The sequence below is a fragment of the Dreissena polymorpha genome, chromosome 2 (genome assembly GCF_020536995.1).
Source record: "Dreissena polymorpha isolate Duluth1 chromosome 2, UMN_Dpol_1.0, whole genome shotgun sequence".
Classification (NCBI taxonomy): Eukaryota; Metazoa; Mollusca; class Bivalvia; order Myida; family Dreissenidae; genus Dreissena; species Dreissena polymorpha.
Window position 1 is genome coordinate 73,455,394 of NC_068356.1, and position 25,140 is coordinate 73,480,533.

Genomic DNA, 25,140 nt, shown 5'->3' on the forward strand with positions numbered 1-25,140 from the left:
TACTACAATTTTAGACTTTGAACATTTGATTTCTCATAAGCCAATATCGATTCGCGATATATTTATTGTAATGCCTTTGTCAAGCATTTTAAATTTAAATCAATGAACACTATTCATAAAAAAATAACTTCATATAAATTGTCTGTGCGAAATGCATAAATCACGTATTAAAATTTATTTTTAAGAAAAGTATTGTGTGTGTGCGTGTGTGCGAGTGTGTTTGCGTGTGTGCGCGCGCGTGTGTATGTGTGTGTGTGTGTGTGTGTGTGTGTGTGTGTGTGCGTGCGTGCGTGCGTGCGTGCGTGCGTGTGTGTGTGTGTGTGTGTGTGTGTGTGTGTTTGTGTGTGTGCGCGTGTGTGTGTGTGTGTGTGTGTGTGTGTGTGTGTCTGTGTCTGTGTCTGTGTGTGTGTGTGTGTCTGTGTTTTTTACCAAAATTTACATAATAAACGGACCATACACGCATGCCCAGACAGTCGGCGTACGCTGCATTTTAATGGTGCAACTAGATTTCGCATTTTACATTATATTGCATTTAACATAAATTTACTTATTTTATGCACATTATTGTCTCCTTTCAGTTACCAATAATTAAACAGGCAACACTAACTCATGTTGGAACTACTTTCCATAATTGCTTTCCTTTTGCTTAAAGTTCCACTTTCACTTTCATTTCTAATTTCAATTCATTCGGATCTCTGCCGGGTACCTAACAAAACACAGGCAATCCAATCCCGTGTTTTCACCTAAAAAGGAGCCAATGGCAGCAACTGTTACAAGAGCCTGTAGGCGTTTGCATGAAAATTGCGGACTTTCATCATTTGTGGAAAAAGATGTGATGTTTAAAGAAATTAAAGAGGTGATACGGATAATCGACATTCATTTGTGCCGGTAAACGCCTTTCTCCCATCTTCTTCAATTGCTGGCATACTATAGTTTATCGCTGAAGGTGACCAATTATTGCCAACTATTGTTACTCAAACGGATGCACTTATACACATGCTAGTTCTTCTTGAATGCTTTTATTAGACATTAGTTTACCGCTGGGTCAGTAGATGCCTGTGAGTTGAATTATTTGCAACAAATACACGTGTATACAAAACATTGCAAATCTTTTATTTATTTAAGGTAGTGCACCTCTAATGGGCACATATCCAAATATAATCTAATTAATTATTTTCTTAATCAGCATCATTTCACTGAACTACATGCAAATTTGTAGGTAGGCTTTCCATGCTTTTTAAAAAAATATACCGATTTTTTTCAAAACCACCCCCACGCTCGGCTTTTGTCCAGTTTATTTCACCCCTGGGGTATATAAAAGTTCCATAATTCATTCAAATTTCCAAATATGGGCATGCAGTTGGTGTGTACAGATGCTGTAAAGGTGTTTAAAGTTTAAACAAGATGAAATAAGTATTCTTTTACAGACATTTATTTTTTACAAATTTTTATCTATGGAAGAGCACCATGAAACGTAAGTGATTTCAGCCAAGTAAAAATTGGGTCGGTTAAAAACAAAGTGTCATAAAATTCAAAATAGTATCATTTAAGTCATATTTTAAACTTAGTTTTTATAGAAACACTATATACAGCAAAAATACCAAGAACTAGACAGATTTACCGTTTACTTTTTGAAATAAAAATAAAAATTCAACATGCATGGTTCGTATTTTCAACAGTAAATCACCCAATTTCGCCATAACGTTGTTTTAATTTTAATAATTGAAAAATGTGCATAAAAATTGCAACATATTTAACAATAAATATAGCTTATATGCCATATTAAATCAAATTACGTTAGAAAATAAATAAAACGCGTCGCAAAAAAGTATGCGTCGTCGGCAGGATTCGAACCTGCGCGGGAATATCCCAAAAGATTTCTAGTCTATCGCCTTAACCACTAGGCTACGGCACCTAATAGTTGGCTCTTCAACCTTCGAAGAAATCGCGGGAAATCATTAGAGGTGCACTACCTTAAAGCGATATTATGGGCATCTAACAGTTTATAGGTGTCTATCGCAATCGTTGCTTATTTTTGGTGTTTTCACTTCAAATACACTTATATTTGTTAATGCAGCATCACCATACTAAAACAATATCCCGGAAAGAGAAAAATAATACATTGGTATATCAATCATACGTTCGTTTTGACAACTGACGTAAGAAATGATTTGATTTACGATGTGAATCTAAATGACGTTTTAGTGCAGATTCGTTCATACGACACAAAGACACTATTTTGTTTTACGGATCATTTCGGCTTAGAGGGCTGTCCATTCATGCAAAATATCGAATATAATATATATTTTTTGTAAACAACTGGTAGCATGATGAGTTGCAGATAATTGGTCAGCTCAATTTAACAGTGAAAAATGCCCATAATATCACTTTAACTCAAACTTGACTAAAAGCGATCAGAAATTCCTACAGATATTTGAAACATCCTCTAAAATTTAGCGTAAACAGTTTACACGAGAGACGTTTCTGAACTAAAAGCAAACAACAGATGGCAATGATTCCCAGTCAGCTGGGAACAATGACTCAGTCGTGGATATCAGGTACAGTGTCACTTTAATCAGATATGTTGGATCCCAGTAAAGTCTAGTATATTTGCATTTGTTTTCCAACAAACTATTGCCAAGATTTCTATGTATAAATCTTTAATGTAAACTCCTCAGGCGCATAATAAGAGCACACAACGTCTCCCACGTTTCTCATCACGGCCAATCAACTGATGAAGGCAAGCGCAATCCACTCGTATTCTTCTGGAGTCCTCACAACAAACATGTCTTTCCAATATCAGGAGCACACAGGAAAAAATTTTAAACTAACTAACAACTGAGCACCTTTGTATAGTTTTCACCCCTTAACCAACAGGCACCAGCACAAACTCTTCTATTGAGAAGGAGTGCTGTATCAGAAGAAGAAAGGGTTTCCCGGACTCGCATACAGTGTGAAAGACGACTTTCAGTAGGGTCCATACAATAACCGAAAAGCACCGAAAAGCACCGAAAAGCACTCAATTTCTATATATATATATGCAATATATCGTTTTTAGTGTATGTTAACGAGTTTAATTAGTAAGAAATGGTTATATGATTGTATGTTTATACTACATTGTGTCCAAAATGGTAAATATCGGCAATAACCGACCGAAAAGCACTTCATGTGGAAACCGAAAAGCACTCAATTTCTCGCTATATATATGAATATTTGCGTTTCTATTGTGTGTAAACGGTTTAAATTAGTTATAAATGGTTATATTTCATGCATATTTATACTACCTTGTGTTTTATATGAGGTATTAAGCCCCAAAATTGGATAAATATCGGCAATATACCGACCGAAAAGCACTTGATGTGAAGACCGAAAAGCACTCAATTTCTCGCTATATATATGAATATTTGCGTTTCTATTGTGTGTAAACGGATTGAATTAGTTATAAATGGTTATATTTCATGCATATTTATACTACCTTGGGTTTATTATGAGGTATTAAGCCCAAAAATTGGATAAATATCGGCAATATACCGACCGAAAAGCACTTCAAGTGAAGACCGAAAAGCACTCAATTTCTCGCTATATATATGAATATTTGCGTTTCTATTGTGTGTAAACGGTTTAAATTAGTTATAAATGGTTATATTTCATGCATATTTATACTACCTTGTGTTTTATATGAGGTATTAAGCCCCAAAATTGGATATATATCGGCAATATACCGACCGAAAAGCACTTGATGTGAAGACCGAAAAGCACTCAATTTCTCGCTATATATATAATATTTGCGTTCCTATTGTGTGTAAACGGTTTAAATTAGTTATAAATGGTTATATTTCATGCATATTTATACTACCTTGTGTTTATTATGAGGTATTAAGCCCCAAAATTGGATAAATATCGGCAATATACCGACCGAAAAGCACTTCAAGTGAAGACCGAAAAGCACTCAATTTCTCGCTATATATATGAATATTTGCGTTTCTATTGTGTGTAAACGGTTTAAATTAGATATAAATGGTTATATTTCATGCATATTTATACTACCTTGTGTTTATTATGAGGTATTAAGCCCCAAAATTGGATAAATATCGGCAATATACCGACCGAAAAGCACTTGATGTGAAGACCGAAAAGCACTCAATTTCTCGCAATATATATAATATTTGCGTTCCTATTGTGTGTAAACGGTTTAAATTAGTTATAAATTGTTATATTGCATGCATATTTATACTACCTTGTGTTTATTATGAGGTATTAATGCCCAAAATTGGTTAAATATCGGCAATATACCGACCGAAAAGCACTCCCGCGACAGCAGAGAATCACCGAAAAGCACTCAAGTTCTCTATATATACATGCAAGTTAACTATAAGGGCCGATTTTAATGGATTGAAAAGATGTACATATTTATTTAGTCAATAATGACTTCATTAAATAAAAAGTTTAAATATAAAGCTCATTACTATTTTTGGTAAAAGCAAATCACCGAAAAGCACTCAATTTCTCTAGATATAAACGAAACTAAGCTATAATTGCCGTTTATAATGGATTGAAAAGATGTACAGATTTATTTAGTCAATAATGACTTCGTTAAATATTGATTTAAGTTTAAAGATAAAGCACAAGCACTCAATTTCTCTCTATATTTAATATAATCAATGATGACTTCGTTAAATATTGATTTAAGTTTGAAAATAAAGCACTATATATATATATGAGGCGCGTTCTGAGAAAAGTGGGCTTAATGCATGTGCTTAAAGTGTCGTCACTGATTAGCCTGTGCAGTCCGCACTGCTAATCAGGGACGACACTATTCGCCCAAACGTGATTTTCGGTGAGGAGTGACTTCCTTGAAACTAAAAATACCATAAAAGCGGAAAGTGTCGTCCCTGATTAGCCTGTGCGGACTGCGTAGGCTAATCTGGGATGACATTTTACGAACATGCATTAAGCTCCTTTTTCTTCCCAGAACACGACTCATATATACATGAGATAGTTTGCCAACATAATGAATATGTTGCCCAGCTCTTGCCACGTGGAGGCCACCTATTGTAAGAGCCAAATTTTGAAAAAAAGGCCGAAATATTCCCGAAAATTTATGCAAGAAATAAAAAAAAAACGGAAATAGTCCCATTTGTATAAACAAGAAATTAAATATTTGCAGCTGTTTGTAATGAAATAAAACTGCACAGCTTAAGATAAGCTTGTCTGTCAATGATTATGTTACCCTCAAGTTCAAATCAGATTATGATTATAGAAAGTAATGATATGTAAAAAAAATCCAGGACATACACCGGCATATGGGACGCAATGTGTATATAAATATATGGTACATACTAACTAATAAGTGGTACATAATATAAAAAACATAGAATAAAAATTGATAAACTATACATACAACTATGTTACATATACACATGCAAAGAAGGTAGTAAAGTTAGAATAAAAGATAGATTAAACAAAATAAACAAAGATACAACTATGTTACATAGACATATGCAAAGAAGGTACAAAGGTTATAAAATTCAAGATCATGATTATAATAACAAATGTGAACAATGATAAAAAACCAGGTATGATTATCATTAAGATTTGTAAAGAAATCTATACGACGGGGCATTTAAATCGTGTTTCATTTATTTTCAGATATAAATATCAACGGAATGCACAGGTAAACTATCAGTGAGTTTTAATTACAACACAACTGATCGAAGGTGTTAATACTGTTATCTTATCAGCGGGGTGTTAATTAAATAGCATCCGATTGAAGGTGCGATAGTCTTAATACACGCAGCGCGCAATCTGATTACCCGCTGCGCACACGCGTCATTATGATAGAAATGGGGTACCGATAGAAATGCTTTTGCTTCATGTATCATACCTGGTTTTGTCAAGTGAATAAACATTCATAACATAAAGAATTACAACTATACATAATAAATAGTACATATATACAAGTATATGAATGCTTTATCAATGAATCATTGTAACACTTCTTATTTCTATGTACAACTGCTATTATTTAAAATGATATTTTTTATTGTTTTCTTTTTCTATTTTTTTTTTGGAATTACGAGAATATAATATATTCAAATTGTATATATACAGATGTTGTTGATCAGTTCCTCGCCGATGTTTACATTTGACAATCACGACAGCTATAATAGCTAGCAATGCTTTGTATTTTATTTTCTATGTCAATTCTTTATTGTCAGTTGAATTTAGTTCAGCTAATATGTACATGTCTGGTTTCGATTTTATGAGGGCTATACTGTAGCCTGATGATCACAATGTGATATCGTAATTCTCACAGAAATCTATTCCAGAAATTTGGTAGTCACCGATTGTTTTTATAGGTGTGTAATGCCCTATCATTGCAGGATGAAATTTGTGCAGAATATTGATCGCCATCTTGTCCGCGTCTGAAGACGGGAACGTAACATCAGTCTGCTGTAATCCCACATTATACGCATCTAATAGTTTCCTTTCGGACTTAGCAGCATTTATCAATGCATTTTTCTTTTTTCTTTTTGACTGTAATGCGGCCCGAAGTCTGTAAAAAGAGGGTGTCCCGAAGAGTTGACTAAATTTCTACAGCTAACATTTAATCAAGCGCGTAAACTTCTCAAAAAACGATATTTCCCTATTTCCGTTCACATTTTAAAAATGTATGTATTAATGGCTTACAAACGCTCGATTGGTCATTGTCGGCTCGGGTACTACCTACATGTACCCGGTCGATATTAGACTGTACCCCAGTTGTATTTCCCGCCCAAAATCCGATGTCGTAAAACGCGCTAACGATTATCTTAAACAAACTTCTGTTAAGAAAAACTGCAGCAACATGAGTATGAGTTACTGAAGAGTACCCGGGGTACATGTAAGTTTTACCCGAGCCGACAATGACCAATCGAGCGTTACTAACAGTAAAATACCCAACAGCGGTATAATGTTATAGATTTATTTTTGCATTAACATTAATTCAAAACATTTTTAGTTCAAAATGTTATTCACGTTAAATAAATACATCAGTTCTTCTGTTTATTTGCATCAAATTAAAGGTTAGAGTCCGATTGTTTTTAAAAAACTGCTATTTTATGAATATATCAAGCATGTACACTTAACAATAATGATGTTTTAAAATTTTGTGACGTGCGCGGGCCATTGAACGTTGAGATAAGCAATGTTGCGAATTAAATTACACATAATTAAAAACTTATTTATTGTAGGATACCGATTACACGGAGCTTGATTACGCTGCGAACTAGAACTCTGCCGCAATGTATGTCCAATGAAAGATGTAACATGAATTCAAGCACGTATACTTAACAAAAAAAAAAATTTCTTTATTTCCGTTATCAGTTTAAAAATGATGGTATTAAGGTGTTACTTAACAGTAAAATACCTAACAGCGATCGGGATTAATGCACTTGGCCGCTAGACGAAAAATTTTATACAACTATTCTGGGCAAATTTCACTTTCAATAAATACATCAGTTATTTTTATCAACCAAATTCCTGTTGTGTGCTACTGTTTCTTATCAGAATTATATATATTACAATACACCATCAGACCCGAATGAATACACCATTTATCCCAAGCAGGTAAATAACAATTACTATAATAAAACAGTGGAAGTCTACACGGTGTATTAGCAACCTGCTGTGGTGATCTTATCAGTTCAATACACAGGAACATGGCTACTGTACTGGAATTGGATTTACAGCCAAAATAACTGTTTTCATTTCAGTCTACACTGTGTATTAGCAACCTGCTGTGGTGATCTTATCATCTCAATACACAGGAACATGGCTACTGTATTGGAAATATCGGATTTACAGCCAAAATAACTTTCATTTATTGCTGAAGTGGTGTGCACTAACAATTGATCCACCTCACCGTTGCACTTTTTTTTAATACATTAATTAATTTACTGAGTCGGCGCTGCGCTAATAAAGTGTGATGGTGGAAATTAAGAAATAATATATATTTTCGCATGAAAACTGAATACACATGATACATGGATAAAATATATATAAGACACATTTGAATCTTTCATTTCTCCAAAAATTAGCACGTAGTCACATATATATAAGATAGATTAAATACCATAAAACAACATGTGAATTTAAAGAAATACATTTATACACTAGCTATTCTAAAAGCACTAGCTATTCTAAAAAGAACAACACAATCTAACTGGCAGAATATTTTTCTACAATGGCTAAAGTAGTATTGTTCGGCGATAGTGACATCAAACGTCTATGTTGCTTTTGCGACGAGAGAAAAGGGCTACACGTGCCTTATAATGTAAAATGGTACGGCCAAGGCGGTTTGAGAACAGACAGAATGAACACAGATCTGTACGGCAAGATGTTAAAGGAAAAAGGGGACATCGTCATCGTAGCTGTCGGCGGTAATGACATTACCCCTACATCACAACCGAAAGAGATAGTGAGAAGAATCACCGAAATCGTGAATGACATATCACGAAATGGATGTGAGCACGTGTACATCACAGAAATACTGACACGTGGAAATTTCTCAAAATGTCCGGGCTTGCAGAAAATAGTCTTCGACAGACAGAGAATCAAAATAAACAAGTGCTTAGCCAAAACATTTAAGAACAATTTACTAAAATTTCCTGATATTAAATTCCCTGCCGACTATGCCAAAGATCTGGTTCATTTGGAGAGCCGTACCCCGGGAAACAACGGCATGCGCAAGTATCAGTGTCGACTACAAAGACTCATATGTAGTGTCAAACGCTAAGTTCCATTACAATAATGTTTATGTAATATTGGTGATATGTATTATTATTATTTTTATTATAACATGTAATAAATCTTGGATCTAAGCATTGCATTATTTCATTTTTTGTTTTTTGAAAACAGTAATAGGAATCTACAACTTGTTGATTTTTTTGTATCTTCAATAATCCATTGTAATTGATTTAACGCACACGCCCCTTTTTAAATTTGTGTTTGAGCTGTTAATTAATAGTCATAATAAAATGCGTGTTAAGTTACCATCGTACACTAGATACTCGCGCAATGAATGGTTTTAATGGAACGATTAAAATCGCTATTATTAATACAAAGCACATTAACTAAAGTCATGCTGCAATTTCTATTCAAGAGTTTCACGTCAATTAGAAATACTTAAAACATATACATCAATTTACGTATAAGATGATAAACACCATGAAATGCTTTTCGGTTGGTACATTGCCGATATATTTATAACTTGCTACCTGTTTTTTATAAAAAATATATATTATATTCGATTTTTAACATGAATGTCTCAGTCCTCTAAACCGAAAAGATCCGTAACATAAAATAGTGTCTTTGTGTCGTATGAACGAATCTGCACTAAAACTAAGATTAGATTCACATCGTACATCGAATAAATAATTGAGCACATGTAAATCAACAAAACTGTACATTAATTCACACGAGCCGCACTGTTCGGACATGAATGAAAGGCGCCGATCATAACACAACTTCTCATCATTATCTGGAATATAATTAATTGAAGGTGCGAAAATCTATTTCCAAACTGCTTTGTGCTGATTAAAGAAGCGTACCGGCCGTTCGTTCACAAGTTGTTAATGATGACTTCAGACATTAAAATTAAGTTTCAATATGGACAGACTTTGACTAAATAAATATGTACCGGTACATCTTTTCAATCCATTAAAATCGGCCCTTATAGTTAACTTGCATGTATATATAGAGAACTTGAGTGCTTTTCGGTGATTCTCTGCTGTCGCGGGAGTGCTTTTCGGTCGGTATATTGCCGATATTTAACCAATTTTGGGCATTAATACCTCGTTATAAACACAATGTAGTATAAATATGCATGAAATATAACCATTTATAACTAATTCAATCCGTTTACACCCAATAGAAACGCAAATATTCACATATATAGCGAGAAATTGAGTGCTTTTCGGTCTTCACATGAAGTGCTTTTCGGTCGGTATATTGCCGATATTTATCCAATTTCGGGCATTAATACCTCGTTATAAACACAATGTAGTATAAATATGCATGCAATATACCATTTATAACTAATTTAAACCGTTTACACATAATAGGAACGCAAATATTATATATATAGAGCGAGAAATTGAGTGCTTTTCGGTCTTCACATGAAGTGCTTTTCGGTCGGTATATTGCCGATATTTATCCAATTTCGGGCATTAATACCTCGTTATAAATCCAAGGTAGTATAAATGTGCATGAAATATAACCATTTATAATTAATTCAATCCGTTTACACCCAATAGAAACGCAAATATTCATATATATAGCGAGAAATTGAGTGCTTTTCGGTCTTCACATGAAGTGCTTTTCGGTCGGTATATTGCCGATATTTATCCAATTTTGGGGCTTAATACCTCATAATAAACCCAAGGTAGTATAAATATGCATGAAATATAACCATTTATAACTAATTTAATCCGTTTACACACAATAGAAACGCAAATATTCATATATATAGCGAGAAATTGAGTGCTTTTCGGTTTCCACATGAAGTGCTTTTCGGTCGGTAATTGCCGATATTTACCATTTTGGGCACAATGTAGTATAAACATACAATCATATAACCATTTCTTACTAATTAAACTCGTTAACATACACTAAAAACGATATATTGCATATATATATAGAGAAATTGAGTGCTTTTCGGTGCTTTTCGGTGCTTTTCGGTTATTGTATGGACCGCTTTCAGTATGATGGTTGCAGTTTCAGTTTATTTGCACAATCAGCAAATAGATGCTGTAGGTCACACATACTAAGCAAACATAAAAAAGACGATCATAGTGTTCGAAAAAATCATTAGCACAAACTCCCCTCGTAGTCGTACCCGCTATTCGGTATGTCGACAATAGCCCCTTTAACATAATACAACAACAACAAGCATGGCGCCAATCATGAATATTTACGATTGCACAAAAAAATGAATTTTTCTCAAATTAGCAGCCAGACTAGCGTTGTATCAATCTATAACGCACACCAACTTGTAAAATTACCATTTCGGGGCATACTTCTGCACGGAATACTTGGTACGGTAACACAAAAATGTGAAAATTTCAAAAATCTGAGCCCAGGAAATGAGGATTTTCTAACGTCTTTTTTTTTCAAATTCAAAAATTGACGAAAGCCCAGTAATTTCTCTCATCCGCCGGCCTGATCAAGTGTGAGTGGGGCAATCACCGTTACAACATCGAGCCCATCGCCTTCGACATGCAGCTAGTCCAGAGATACTGCATCGACGTTAACTGGTTAAGGTAGCTGAAATAAGTCGCGTTCAGAATAAATCTGAAAGAGTCTGCCAAAGTAAAAATCATCAAAAGACTCTATGGCGGCAATTTATATTGACTACTGGTTAAGGCTAACTCCTCAGTCACTGAGGTACACAGGGTAATACACTTTTAAACAAGATTTTATGCAAACAGAATGGATCAAGCCATATCGAAAGCCATTAATTTACATAAGCTGTATACTTCGCTAAATTATCTTCATTGCTTACAAGACCTAAGGATTACTGAGAGTCCTTCCAGTCCTTCGGGTTGAACCAGTTCATGGTGTCTTGTGTTGAAAGTTGCTTGTGGGCAAGCTTGTGAAGCGACACAAACAGCATATCCACTTACCTTGATGGCTCGTTTATGCAAGGACATTGACTGCTCTGGCTAATCTGTGACAATAATTTACGCAAATGCATTAAACCTGGTCTTCTCAAGACACTCTGGTACCAATTATACAAGTTAGTTGAGAAGACATTAATGGTTACTGTTTCATAATCTAGAATGGGTTTCCAGGCGTGGCGAAATTGCCGGTCCGCTGGTCCTGACCGGCAGATTTCCATTTGGTCCGGCAGGTTTAACAAGAGTGTCGGTCCTGGCGACGGGCAAAATGTGAAATGAACGCAAACAAATCATATTTTTTTCAAAGTTGAAAATTCGAAGAGCGAACCCCTTACTACAGCTCAATTGGTCATTGTCGGCTCATGTACTACTTACATGTACCACGGGTACTCTTAAGTATACTTTCATTTACCCCGGGTACGGTAAATATACTAAACGCACCCGGTTTATTAAACGCTAAATCGGTCATTGTCGGCTATTTTTTTTAAAATTGTTATACATGTATTCACATTTATGTCAATTTTCTGTAAAATGGCCTCTATATTATCGAAACCCATTTTAAAAAGCATGTTGATGCAGTTTTTTTTTTAAGAGAAGTTTGTTTAAGATGATCGGTAGCGCGTTTTACGACATCAGATTTTGGGCGGGAATATAACTCGGGTACATTCTAAAATCGACTGTGTACGATTAAGTATACCGGTATTTACCATACCCAGGGTACACGTAAGTATACTTAAGAGTACTCGGGGTACATGTAAGTAGTTACTGTAGTACCCGAGCCGACAATGACCAATCCAGCCTTACTACATCATGAAAATGAAATCACTCATTGTTTTGAAGTTAGCGATAAGTTTGTTACGTACAATTAGCAAATCCAACTGGTTACACAACACCTACTTCAAACTCAGTTGCAAAATTGGCAACTGCATTCTAACAAAAAAGATCTTGATAGCTTTGACATATTTTTCGAGTAGATAAGGACATTAAAATGTGAATTTCTTTATAAAGCATGGCTTTAAAAGGTTGTTTATAAAAATATAAACAATGTTCTAGTGATATCTTTATAACATGCACTCGTCATACAGGGGTTTTTCAGCACTGTCTGCGCCTCCGGACAACGGAGGTACTCCCAAAGCAAACGGACCCGATCCCAAACCGAAATTATAAAAAAAATTCCCAATTTCCAAAAAAAAAAAAAAAAAAAATTTTTTTTTTTTTTTTTTTTTTTTTTTTTAAGAATGAAATGTCTTATAACTTGTGTGACTAACCAGTGTTTGTTTTGGTCAAAAATATTTGCTATAAGGTTTTGACTGTTCAGTTCTTATCACAGAGTGTAACTGTAACTGAAAAAAAACACTGCAGTACTTGAATTAACATTGAACATGCCCAATATTGCATCTGTTTACATAAAGAAGACAAAATAACCAAATAAAAACAAATTTATTTGTTAAACCACTGAATTATTTAAGCATGATTAATTCACAATTTTTTCCCAAATGAGCCGTTTCATCGAAGCAAAAATTCCCAAAATGACCAATTTTGTCGATAAAAAATTCCCAATTTGGTCAGACTCCTTTTCCCAAAATAGGCAGAAAAACCCCTGTCATAGGTCTCCAAAAATGTCATTGTACAAGTTAGTTTCCGTTAACTGCAATTTTATTCGAAAAGGAGATTGCTTAACTGTGTGACACTGAAGAAGATATGGTAATTGAAGAAGATTGTCCAGACTATCAAGACGAATTGATGAACACCGAAAAACTGTTATCTTATTAGGATAAAGCACTGGCAGTGGTTTGTTGAGCTTAAATTAAGGGTTTATGTTAATGTACATAGTTATGTTGTTGTTTTTTTCGGTCCGGCTAAATTTTCTCCGGACGGGCACATTTTCTGAAATGCCTATCCGGATGACCGGCATAGTTTTTCCAATTTCGCCAAGCCTGGGTTTCTGTTGGTTGTGGTGGTTCGTGAATCCAATTCATGATGGAAGTAATAGGTAACCTGGAGTATTTGAACTTCGCTGTTGGAAAACAGGATAATCTGGGACAACACTTTAGGCAAATGTTTAAAGGCCAATTTTCCTAGAAAAAGGCTCATTTTTATGTGATTTTAATAAAAGGAAGTATAAAAATGAACAAATATGGATCATATACCTATCATGTTTATTCTGTAGATTATTTTAGTATAAATTTATTGTGAGTGTTTTATACATCTCAAATATCATCAAATGCAAATTGTTAATACAACTTTAAAAATGACTTTGTCAGTATCCTTCTTTCCTATTTCAGCCAGTGTGTTACACTAAAGTTAATTATGCATCACGCCAGATATCAAAGATTGATAAGGGTTGCATGGACCGGACTGCATGTGAACGTTTGATGTACTCAAACACCTTTTGCACAGCATCTGTACCGAGTCCAGAGTGCCATTACTGTTGTTCAACAGCTGAGTGCAACAAACAAATTACCAAGCTTGATTTTGGTGGGAAAGGCCGTCGTAAAAAGAGGTCTTTTGGTTGGCAGGCTATTTTTAGCACAGGAAGAGACCATCTGAAGAAGAGCTCAACTGGAATAAAGGCTATTTTAAGCTCTGGAAACCACAACCTGAACAAGAGGTCATATAGTACACAAGCTGTTTTAAATTCTGGAAAAAGTCACATGAAGAAGAGGTCAACTGGTTCAGAGGCTAATTTCAGCGCAAGTACTGCACTGTGGAATGGTTTTTCCCCATCCTGTATTGGTAGGTTTATGTTTATTATTAGCATGGATATGGCGCAAAATGCCTGACTTTATGAGCATACATTCTGGAAAAAGTGGGCTTAATGCATGTGCTTGATGTGTCATTTGAGTTTAGCCTAAGCAGTTTGCACAAGTTAACCAGAGACTACACTTTGTCCGTATGTCCGTCCACCAGATGGTTTCTGGATGATAACTCAAGAACGCTTAGGCCTAGGATCATGAAACTTCATAGGAACATTGATCATGACTCGCAGATGACCCCTATTGATTTTCAGGTCACTAGGTCAAAGGTCAAGGTCACAGTGACTAACCAGTAAGATGGTTTCCGGTTGATAACTCTTTACCACTTCTTTACTTTGCTTTCTGTCAGTAAATTCAAGTGTATTTATTTAGTTTACCAAATAAATTTCTCCCATACAGCCATCACATTAATGTCACTTTAAACTCTTTTATTTATAACCTCACACTTTGAAGAAGGCAGTTTACAAGCACCTTAATATTATGTTTTTCAGACTTTTAGACCAAAGAAAAAGTTTGAGCCTTAAAGCACACTTAAATTTAACCTACACAAGCAAGTAATTGCTTCGCTGAATAGGGATAGATCTAAAGGAGGTTGTAAAGTTGCCCTCAGGGGAAGATCAAAATGATTGAGTTGCTGTTCATGGTAAGCTGCAAGTTTTTATTATATTCATGAATAACTTATTCACAAAATTCTGAAAGATATAATCTTTTTCAATGGTCGCCCATGTTGATTATATGTAATGCTTAACTTAATAGGGCAGTTTTACTTTAAAACATACAGATTTAACATATTCGTAGACTGTTAAGAAAAGCAGGTATTGATTATAAACCAGAAGTATCAAATTCAAAGATTTCTCTGCCTATATGTTATTATCTCCCGCCATAGGCCGATGTATATTGTTTTGGCGTTGTCTGTCCTTCCGTCCGTCCAGCACTTTTGTGTCTGGAGCCATATCTTGGACGTGCTTTGGCGGATTTCATTGAAACATGGTATGAGTATATATATGGAAAAGAGGATGAAGCACGCCAAGTGGCATTGTACACCATCAGATAATAACGTAGTTATGGCCCTTTGTATCTTGAACAAATGCTTTTTGTGTGTGTCTGGAGCCATATCTTGGAAGTGCTTTGACGGATTTCATTGAAACTTAGTATAAGTATATATATGGATAAGAGGATGATGTACGTTGGCATTGTCCATCCGTCCAGAAAACTTTTGTTTCCAGAAGTTTAATGGCGGGCTATATCAATTCAACAAATTTGCTTGTTCTAATGTAGTTTTTTCCATTGTAATAAAATACATTGATTGTATGTTTCAACCATTTTCTATTATTTACACTTTCAATGTAAACCCATAAATTCTCAACTCAATCTTTGATTAAAAATAGCGTTTGCTCAAGTTTCTTAAGTTAAACATACAAACATACAAAATGGTAAATGGTTTGTATTCATTGTCATTATAACCATTTGAATTGGATAAACTGAGTGTGTTTCAGTGGTGGACTTCTTCAACAGGATCAACCTCTTGCATGGTACAATCTGTGAATACTGTACAGACCAAACATGCCCAACAATGTCTGGTAGGCCACGGTAAGCTTTAAAATCAGTTTCTTGCTGAATGTTTGGTGTCTTTGTGTTAGAAATCACTGAAACTAGTTATATATTATAGTGGGCACTGACACATTGGCACTCTCATTGGTCAGATTTTTATTTTTTTGTTTTTAAACAAGTAATTTTAGTACTTATAATAGTTTTTTGCCAGTTATATGTTTAAAATGACAATACATTGATATAAAACATATATAAGATTTTCTACAAATTGAGACACCTTTTTAGACAGAACTCCATCATGAAAACCCTATATCAAACACAATTTCAAATTTGACATGTGTTTTTTGTTGTCCCGTCAGATAAAATTGAATCCACAGACAGCTACATGTAAGCCATAAGAACATGAAAGTAAACATATCAAGTTTAAAGACATTGTTGACTAGCTTTTCTCCACTGTGTTCCAGGTATGAGTACATGTGGTGTGATGGCCACCACTACAAGAAGCCCACGGCACTGCCAGCACCTCAGTACATCACCTTGCTGATGGAGTGGGTGGAGTCACAGATCAACGACGAAACCATCTTTCCTATCAAAGTTGGTGGAGTCACAGATCAACGACGAAACCATCTTTCCTATCAAAGTTGGTGGAGTCACAGATCAACGACGATACCATCTTTCCTATCAAAGTTGGTGGAGTCACAGATCAACAACGAAACCATCTTTCCTATCAAAGTTGGTGGAGTCTCAGATCAACGACGAAACCATCTTTCCTATCAAAGTTGGTGGAGTCACAGATCAACGACGAAACCATCTTTCCTATCAAAGTTGGTGGAGTCACAGATCAACGACGAAACCATCTTTCCTATCAAAGTTGGTGGAGTCACAGATCAACGACGAAACCATCTTTCCTATCAAAGTTGGTGGAGTCACAGATCAACGACGAAACCATCTTTCCTATCAAAGTTGGTACGTTGGCTGGTCTTTAGATTGGTCTTACATTGCTGGACCCTTGAGTAGTCATTGAAAATTCATAACTGCTGGTGGTTTTGCAATAACTATATGAATGGTAGCTAGTGTGTTTATTTATTTTCATTTTATTAAGAAAATAAGTTAAATAACAGCTACACTTTGCTAAATATTTAAATGCAAGCACTTTCATAATAAGCTGCACCATGGGTCTATCTTAATACTACATCTTTTATTAATATAATTTTTACTTCCATATTTAAGTGAAAAAATTACTCAGACTGATGTAACAAATATTGGTATAAACAACTCGCATATTAAAGGGGCCTATTCACAGATTTTGGCATGTTTTTAAGTTTGTCATTAAATGCCTCATAATTATAAATGTTAACATTGGAGATTAAAAGCTCCAGTAAAAAATCAAGAATAAAATTTTAAAAAAGAAAAAAGGTAACCCTCAGTAGGGCTCGAACCACTGACCCCTGGAGTCCTGGAGTGAAAAATCTCCCACTTAGGCCACTCGGCCATCTTTCCGGATACAATGTCAGGTGTATTTTATACTTTATATAACCAATCCTCGTAGTTTCACAAAATATCATGACAACAACAGAACTCCAAATTATAAATTCGTTTCGCGTTGCAACGCTTTATAATTTTCGGGTTTTTAATTCGTCAAAAGATGCATATAATGGCTATTTTAGAGCATGGTAAATGTTCAGTTTTACTGTTTCCTTTAAAATATTATAACTAAAACGAAAATTTGCGAATCTGATACAACTTTTGTCAATTTTGCAATTTTTACCCAAACGTGAAAAGGCCCCTTTAAATGATTGAAGCATAAGCAAAGGGAGATCATACAATATTAACAAGTTTTATATTATTATTAAATTAAGCCATAAAGATGCAGACTAAGATCATGCATTACATTCAGGAGTGCCGTTTCCCAAGAACTTCCTGCAAACTGTGAAGAAGATTGTGACACGGCTGTTCAGAGTATTTGTTCATGTTTACATTCACCACTTCGACAAATTAGTTGCCATTGGAGCTGTAAGTAAACCAAAGGGATCTCTGTTTACTCGAAAAAAAAAGCTTTCTTATGTTTTGTTTTCTTGAAAACTTGCTTATACCCCTGACATCTATTGATACATGAAGGTCTGTACTGATTTGCCTGTTTATTTGTACGTATGTTCATATAAGGTTAACCAAATATGAGGTATTTTTGTATAACTTGATTAATTATAGTTTCTGCATTGTTCTTGCATGGATGTTATGTTTGCCCACTCTCAACAGACCTACATCATCCATACCTCATTTAGACCTTGACATTTACCTACCAGAGCTTGTTCTTACTATTACGGAAATAATCTATCCCTGAAAATTAGGGAATTTTAGCCTCAATTTACTTGAAATGGAGACAGTGAGTTTTTGTTTGATTTTAAATGTTAGATAAATTATTTCTTAAAGTGGCACAAACTGAAAATCTTAAACATAAATATTTAATGGATATAAAAACTTCCAAATGCTTTAGTTCTACACATAACAGACCTTTCCAAATATCTCAAAGTCTAGAGCTATTTCAAAACTACTGAAAGTTGATTAATTAAACACATATTTTGAGACTTGATTTAGGAAAAGAGATACGTATTGCCATTTGGAATACGACAGAATAATGGCTTTTTTATCAGCCCCCCCCCCCCATCCAAATAAAAGACTGAAACTTTTTGGACTTAAACTATTTCAGATGGTCTAAATTCTTAGATCAACCAAATTGATCTTTACCACTTAGATACAAATTTTTACGCATTTGAAGTCTCTTAGAAAATTAAATTTAATGCAATACTTTTTTTTACTAGATTCAAGTTAGAGGTCTCATTTACAAGCCTTAGATACAGATGAGCAGCAAACAGCATAAAACTTCAACAGACTGCAAGTTACTCTTTAAAGGCTGTTCTGGTTTTATGCTATTTGCACATAGCCCTTTTCACTTTGCTTCTGAGTGGGAAAGGGTTTACATCTCAGACTTATTCATATTGGCCAATGAATCAATTCTGACAATGCTTTCATTAGACTAGTATGTATTGAAGAATTCATCTCGTTTTTTTTTAAAGCTTAGTTTAGAATTTTGTTGAAGACCAATCTTTACGAGCCTTAAAGTTAACATTATTTGTGGAAGAAAAAAAAAGATAAAAACATTTGATCAATGTGCTTTCTTAATTCAGCTTCATTATATAATTATACCCCCACAAACAAAGTTAAGGGGGGGATATAGCAGTGAACTTGTCTGTCGGTCTGTCTGTTGGTCCGTATTAAGTGTCCGCTCTCTAATAAAAGTAGTCATCCGATCTTCACCAAACTTGGTCAGAAGTTGTATTTACATGATGTCTAGGCCAAGTTCGAACATGGGCCTTGCCGGGTCAAAAACTAGGTCACAGGGACACTTAGTGCGTTTTAAACATACAGCATGTTGTCCGCTCTCTAATTCAAGTAGTTTTCATCCGATCTTCACCAAACTTGGTCAAAAGTTGTATCTAGATGGTCTTAAGGCCAAGTTCGAACATGGGCCTTGCCATGTCAAAAACTAGGTCACGGGGTCACTAAGTGCGTTGTTTAACATTCAGCAGGGTGTCCTCTCTCTTATTCAAGTAGTTTTCATCCAATCTTCACCAAACTTGGTCAGAAGTTTTATTTAGATGATCTGAAGGCCATGTTAGAACATGGGCCATGCCAGATCAAAAACTAGGTCACAGGGTCACTTAGTACGTTTTACACATTGAGCATGGTGTCCGCTCTCTATATCAAGTTGTTAAAATCCGATCTTCACCACACTTGGTCAGAAGTTGTAACTAGATGATGTGTTGGTCATGTTCGAACATGGGCCATGCCGGGTCAAAAACTAGGTCATGGGGTCACTTAGTGTGTTTTAAACCTCACCATGTTGTTGGCTCTCTAATTCAAGTAGTTTTTAGCTCCACTGGCCAAAGGCCAGCATGGCTAATGTCATGGTGCTGTGTCCGACGTGCGTGCGTCTGTGCGTGCATGCGTTAACTTTTCCTTAAAACATCTTCTTCTCCTAAACTACTGGTCCAATTCTGATGAAATTTCTCAGGAATGTTCCTGGGGTGAACCTATTTCAAATTTGTTCAAATTATGTCCCTGGGGTCAAATTTGACCCTGCCCCGGGGGTCACAAAAAATGAAAATTTGCTTATATAAGGCCTTTTTTGTGAAATCTTTCAAAATCTTCTCGTCCATAACCATTGGGCCTAGGGCTCTCAAATTTGGTATGTAGAGACATTAAATAGTCCTCTACCAAATTTCATCAAATTATGCCCCTGGGATCAAATTTGACCCTGCCCCGGGGGTCACAAAATTGAACATATGCTTATATAAGGCCTATTTTGTGAAAACTTTCAAAATCTTTCGTCCATAACCATTGGGCCTAGGGCTATCAAATTTGGTACGTAGAGACATCTAACAGTCCTCTACCAAATTTCTTTACATTATGCCTCTGAGGTCACATTTGACCCTGCCATGGGGTCACAAAATTGAACATATGCTTATATAAGGCCTATTTTGTGAAAACTTTAAAAATCTTTCTGTCCATAGCTGTATGGCATAGGGCTACCAAATGTGGTATGTAGTGATATGTAATAGTTCTCTTCTTAGTTTGTTCAAATTATGCCTATTTTGTGCAAACTTTAAAAATCTACTTGTCCATAACTGTATGGCATAGGGCTACCAATTTTGGTATTTAGTGACATCCAATAGTCCTCTACCAAATTTGTTCAAATTATGCCCCTGGGGTCAAATTTGACCCTGCCCCGGGGGTCACAAAAATGAACATTTGGTATGTAGTGACATCTAATAGTTTTCTACTTAGTTTGTTCAAATTATGCCCCTGGGGTAAAATTTGACCCTGCCCCGGGGGTCACAAAAATGAACATATGCTTATATAAGGCCTATTTTGTGCAAACTTTAAAAATCTACTTGTCCATAACTGTATGGCATAGGGCTACCAAATTTGGTATGTAGTGACATCTTATAGTCCTCTACCAAGTTTGTTCAAATTAACCCCCTGGGATCAAATTTGACCGTTCCCCAGGGGTCACAAAAATGAACCTATGCTTATATTGGGCCTATTTTGTGCAAATTTTAAAAATATTCTGTCCATAACCATTGGGCCTATTTCTACCAAATTTTGTATTGAAATCTTAAAGTTCTCTACCAAGTTTTTTCAAATAATGCCCCTGGGGTCAAATTTGACCCTGTCCCGGGGGTCACAAAGATGAACATATGCTTAAATAAGGCCTATTTTGTGCAATCTTTAAAAATCTTCTTGTTCATAATTATAGAGCCTAGGGCTACTAAATTTGGTATGTAGTGACGTCGAATAGTCATCTACCAAATTTTGTTCAAATTATTCCACTGGGCTCAAATTTGACTCTGCCTCAGGGGTCACTTAACATATGCTTATATAAAGCCTCTTTTGTGCAAACTTTAAAAATCTTCCTGTCCATAACCAATGGGCCTAGGGCTACCAAATTTGGAATTGTAGTTCCAAGTTTGTTCAAAATATGCCCCTGGGGCCAAATTTATATATAAAATGCTCACCTCACCCTTCCAACTTTAAGCGCCCAGTGGGACGAGGGATAGAAAGAGAAAGAGAAAGTCACATGCTTGAGGACATTTCAACCCATGCGCATTGCACGCTTTTTTCGCATAAAAAACAGTGGAGAGATACAGGGCCATCATGGCCCTCTTGTTATCCAATCTTAACCAAAATTGGTCAGAAGTTGTATCTTGATAATGTCTAGGTCAAGTTTGAATATGGGTCATGCCGGGTCAAAAACTAGGTCACAGGGTATCTTAGTGTGTTTTTAACCTCACCATGTTGTCCGCTCTCTAATTCAAGTAGTTTTCATCCAATCCTCACCAAACTTGGTCACAAGTTTTATCTAAATGTTCTCTAGGACAAGTTTGAACATGGGCCATTCTGGGCCTAAAACTAGGTCACGGGGTCACTTAGTGCGTTTTTTACATTCAGCATGGTGTCCATTCTCTAATTCAAGTAGTTTACATCCGATCTTCACCAAACTTGGTCAGAAGTTTTATGGAGATGATCTTAAGGCCAAGTTTGAACATGGGCCTTTCTGGGTCAAAAACTAGGTCAAGGGGTCACTTAGTGTGTTTTAAAAATTGTGCATGGTGTCCACTGTTTTTTGTGAAGACGACATGCAAAATATTATGTGTCAATGCGGCATGTGGGGGTATTCGTCACGGCTGTGACACAGCTCTAGTTGACATTGTTCTTTGAAGTCTTTCTAGGATGTTGAAAATTGTTAAAATTAATTCATTTGATTTAGTAGGTCAACTATCATTTTTACAAAGGACACACTTTCTTTAAACGAAAAATATCAAGAATCAGAAAGTGTTGTCCCTGATTAGCCTGCGCAAACCGCACAGACAGTACTTTACCTACATGCATAAAATAATCCCCTTTTCATAGAGCACAGCCCATTTTAAGTTTCATTGAAGTTCATGATGTGAACGTTGTAACTATGTTTAATAAGTAAAATGACTAATTTTGAATGTTTGCGTACATACTCACATGAACTATTTAAACAAATAAGGTATTGATAGATCCAGATGACTAAACTGCATATCAGTTGAACTTTTTTCAGGTGTTTGATGCTGATTTGCTCTGTTTCAGGAAGCCCATGTTAACACCTGCTACAAACATTTCTACTACTTTGATACCGAATTCAGCCTTGTTGACAAGAAGGAATTAGAACCACTGGTCAGTAGTGCTTTGGATAACTTTCGATTGAATTAAAATAAGTTGATAAAATAATTAAATGGTAATGAACCCAATATGTTACAGACAAACAGTAATTAAGTCATGTTTCAAAATTTTGATTGATGTTTTTAAAGTCTAGCTGAATACACTCACCTTGTTTTATCAAAATTAACCATCTTACACCAGATATTTTGGATATTTCAAAAGGGTTTTATGGAGTCAATCTTTTTTTTAGTACAATACAATTTTCTTTAGTTATATTTGCTGACTTGAAGTCGCTGGCTTATTTGAAAGTAGCTGATAGAGCACTGCTTATTTGTTTTTCTCCTACCGGTTTCACCGGAGGGGACTTATGGTTTGCGTTCTGTGAGTCTGTCAGTCTGTCACACTTTTCTGAATCCTGCGAAAACTTTTAAAGTTCTTCATATTTTTTCATGAAACTTGAAACATGAATAGATGGCAATATGGACATTATGCACGTCATTTCATGTTGTTCCTACGTCAAAAATTCTGGTTGCAATGGCAACCAAAAAAAAAATATTCTGACAATGGTGGAGGGGACATATATTGCTTGGCAATAGTCTTGTTTAAACACTATTTTTTGCTTGGCAATAGTCTTGTTTTACCACTATTTTAGTGGTCTCTGTTTATTTTTATTTACTGAAAGAAATGACTGAAAAGATCTGTCACTGAGAGCAAAGATGAATGATACATCAGTTGTTATTATATATACATAAATATATACTTGTTACTACCGGTAGACGCTTAACGATTGTCTCATTAATATATGGCCCAACATGGGAATCTTGTATCATCTTTGCAAGAATTCTTTACAATTAAAATTATTAACATGCTCAAAAATATTACTTACTGCAACAGATAGCAACAGAAACACCGAAGCCCTAAAAGAATAAGGTTATGCAATTCTCGTTTGCACATTTTGTAATGTTCTGCAGAACTTTCCGCCTTAACTTGTTTTTTTTGCTAAAAAGAGACTTTCTTGAAACAAAAAATAACATCAAAGCTGAAAGTGTTGTCCCATATTAGCCTGAAAGGAATTTCACAGGCTCATCTGGGACGTCACTTTATGCACATGCATTTTTCAGCCAGCATGGCTCAATTGATAACATTTATTTTATGCTTTCCGGTGGTTTATAGGGAAATATCAGTGATTTAAAACTGATAATTTCACTGTTCAAACAATGAAAATTATCAGTGAAAATTATCGATAATTTTCACTGTTCACTGTGAAATGACGTCATTTCTTTGACGAAATGACGTCATTATCCCTGATAATTCTTTAGTTAAACTCTTTAACAATGTATATAAACTGTTAAAAAAGGCATAAAATAAAAAAAAAAATTGTTGGATTCGGTGGAATATCGATTTTAATTCACTCGTGATCATAAAAAAACATATATTTTCACTCGTGGCTGTGCCACTCGTGAAAATATTATTTTCTATGATCACTTGTGAATTAAAATCGATAATCCACCGAATCCAACAAATATCCTCTATGTATCTAGTGATGATGCAAATCTGTGTACCTGGCACATAAGTCTCAATAAATAAGCTGTGATATGTAATGGAAAAAGTCCATTTCAAAAAGCTTGGGTGTAGTTAAACCCTTTACCATTTAGATAAGTATTGTCATTCATTTGAAGTCCGTAACAAAGTTATATTTCATTTAAGACCTTTCTTACTAGATTCAAGTTTTTAAGGCTTCATTTCTAACCCTTCGATACTGATGAGCAGCAAACAGCATAAAACCTGAACAGACTACGAGTAACTTAGAGGCTGTTCTGGTTTTATGCTGGTTGCAAAAGTCATTTTCACTTTGCTTCTGATGGGGGAAAGGGATAAATGTTGAAAGCAAACCATGGAAATGCCCCTTTTGTGCATACATATTTTGTTATAATGTTTAAGCACAATAATTGCGGCTTCATTTGCCAATGTTGGATACCTGTTCCCATGCTTCGGGTTGTCACTGGGCATGCCTCAGATCAACAGAATTGCCTGGATTGTTGTGTTCATTAGGGATGTCTGTTAATATTTGAGTCACGTTCTGAGAAAACTGGGCTTAATGCATGTGCGTAAAGTGTCGTCCCAGATTTGACTGTGCAGTCTGCACAGGCTTATCAGAGACAACACTTTCTGCCTAAATTGGATTTTTGCTATGAAGAGACTTCATTTAAACAAAAAATGTCATAAAAGCGGAAAATGTCGTCCCTGATTAGCCTGTGCAGACTGCACAGGCTAATTTGGGACGACACTTTACGCACATGCATTATGCCCAGTTTTCTCAGAAGATGACTAATTTAATTTTTTCTTTAACAATTGCAATTAATCAAACTACTTGCATGAACATGTATGTAGAATTATCTTCAAGGCTGGATTCTTTTGTGCATGTATGT

General features: G+C 35.3%; 1 protein-coding gene across 7 annotated transcripts in view; it reads left to right on the forward strand.

The window, feature by feature from the left end:
• The first annotated feature begins 10,754 nt into the window (after window positions 1-10,754).
• LOC127867606 (MOB kinase activator 3B-like) overlaps window positions 10,755-25,140 on the forward strand; it is a 28,592-nt gene continuing 14,206 nt past the window's right edge. For 2 of the 7 annotated variants that reach the window (XM_052408893.1, XM_052408898.1), the window contains exons 1-7: window positions 10,755-11,075; window positions 13,943-14,393; window positions 14,905-15,056; window positions 15,910-16,003; window positions 16,429-16,604; window positions 17,862-17,977; window positions 22,640-22,726. In XM_052408893.1, coding sequence (XP_052264853.1) covers window positions 15,987-16,003; window positions 16,429-16,604; window positions 17,862-17,977; window positions 22,640-22,726 — 396 coding nt within the window. In that variant the 5' untranslated portion in view covers window positions 10,755-11,075; window positions 13,943-14,393; window positions 14,905-15,056; window positions 15,910-15,986. Of the gene's footprint in view, window positions 11,076-11,102; window positions 11,301-11,397; window positions 11,434-13,942; window positions 14,394-14,904; window positions 15,057-15,909; window positions 16,004-16,428; window positions 16,605-17,861; window positions 17,978-22,639; window positions 22,727-25,140 lie in introns of those variants that run through there. The other 5 variants (XM_052408897.1, XM_052408895.1, XM_052408894.1 and 2 more) reach the window with 5 other exon arrangements.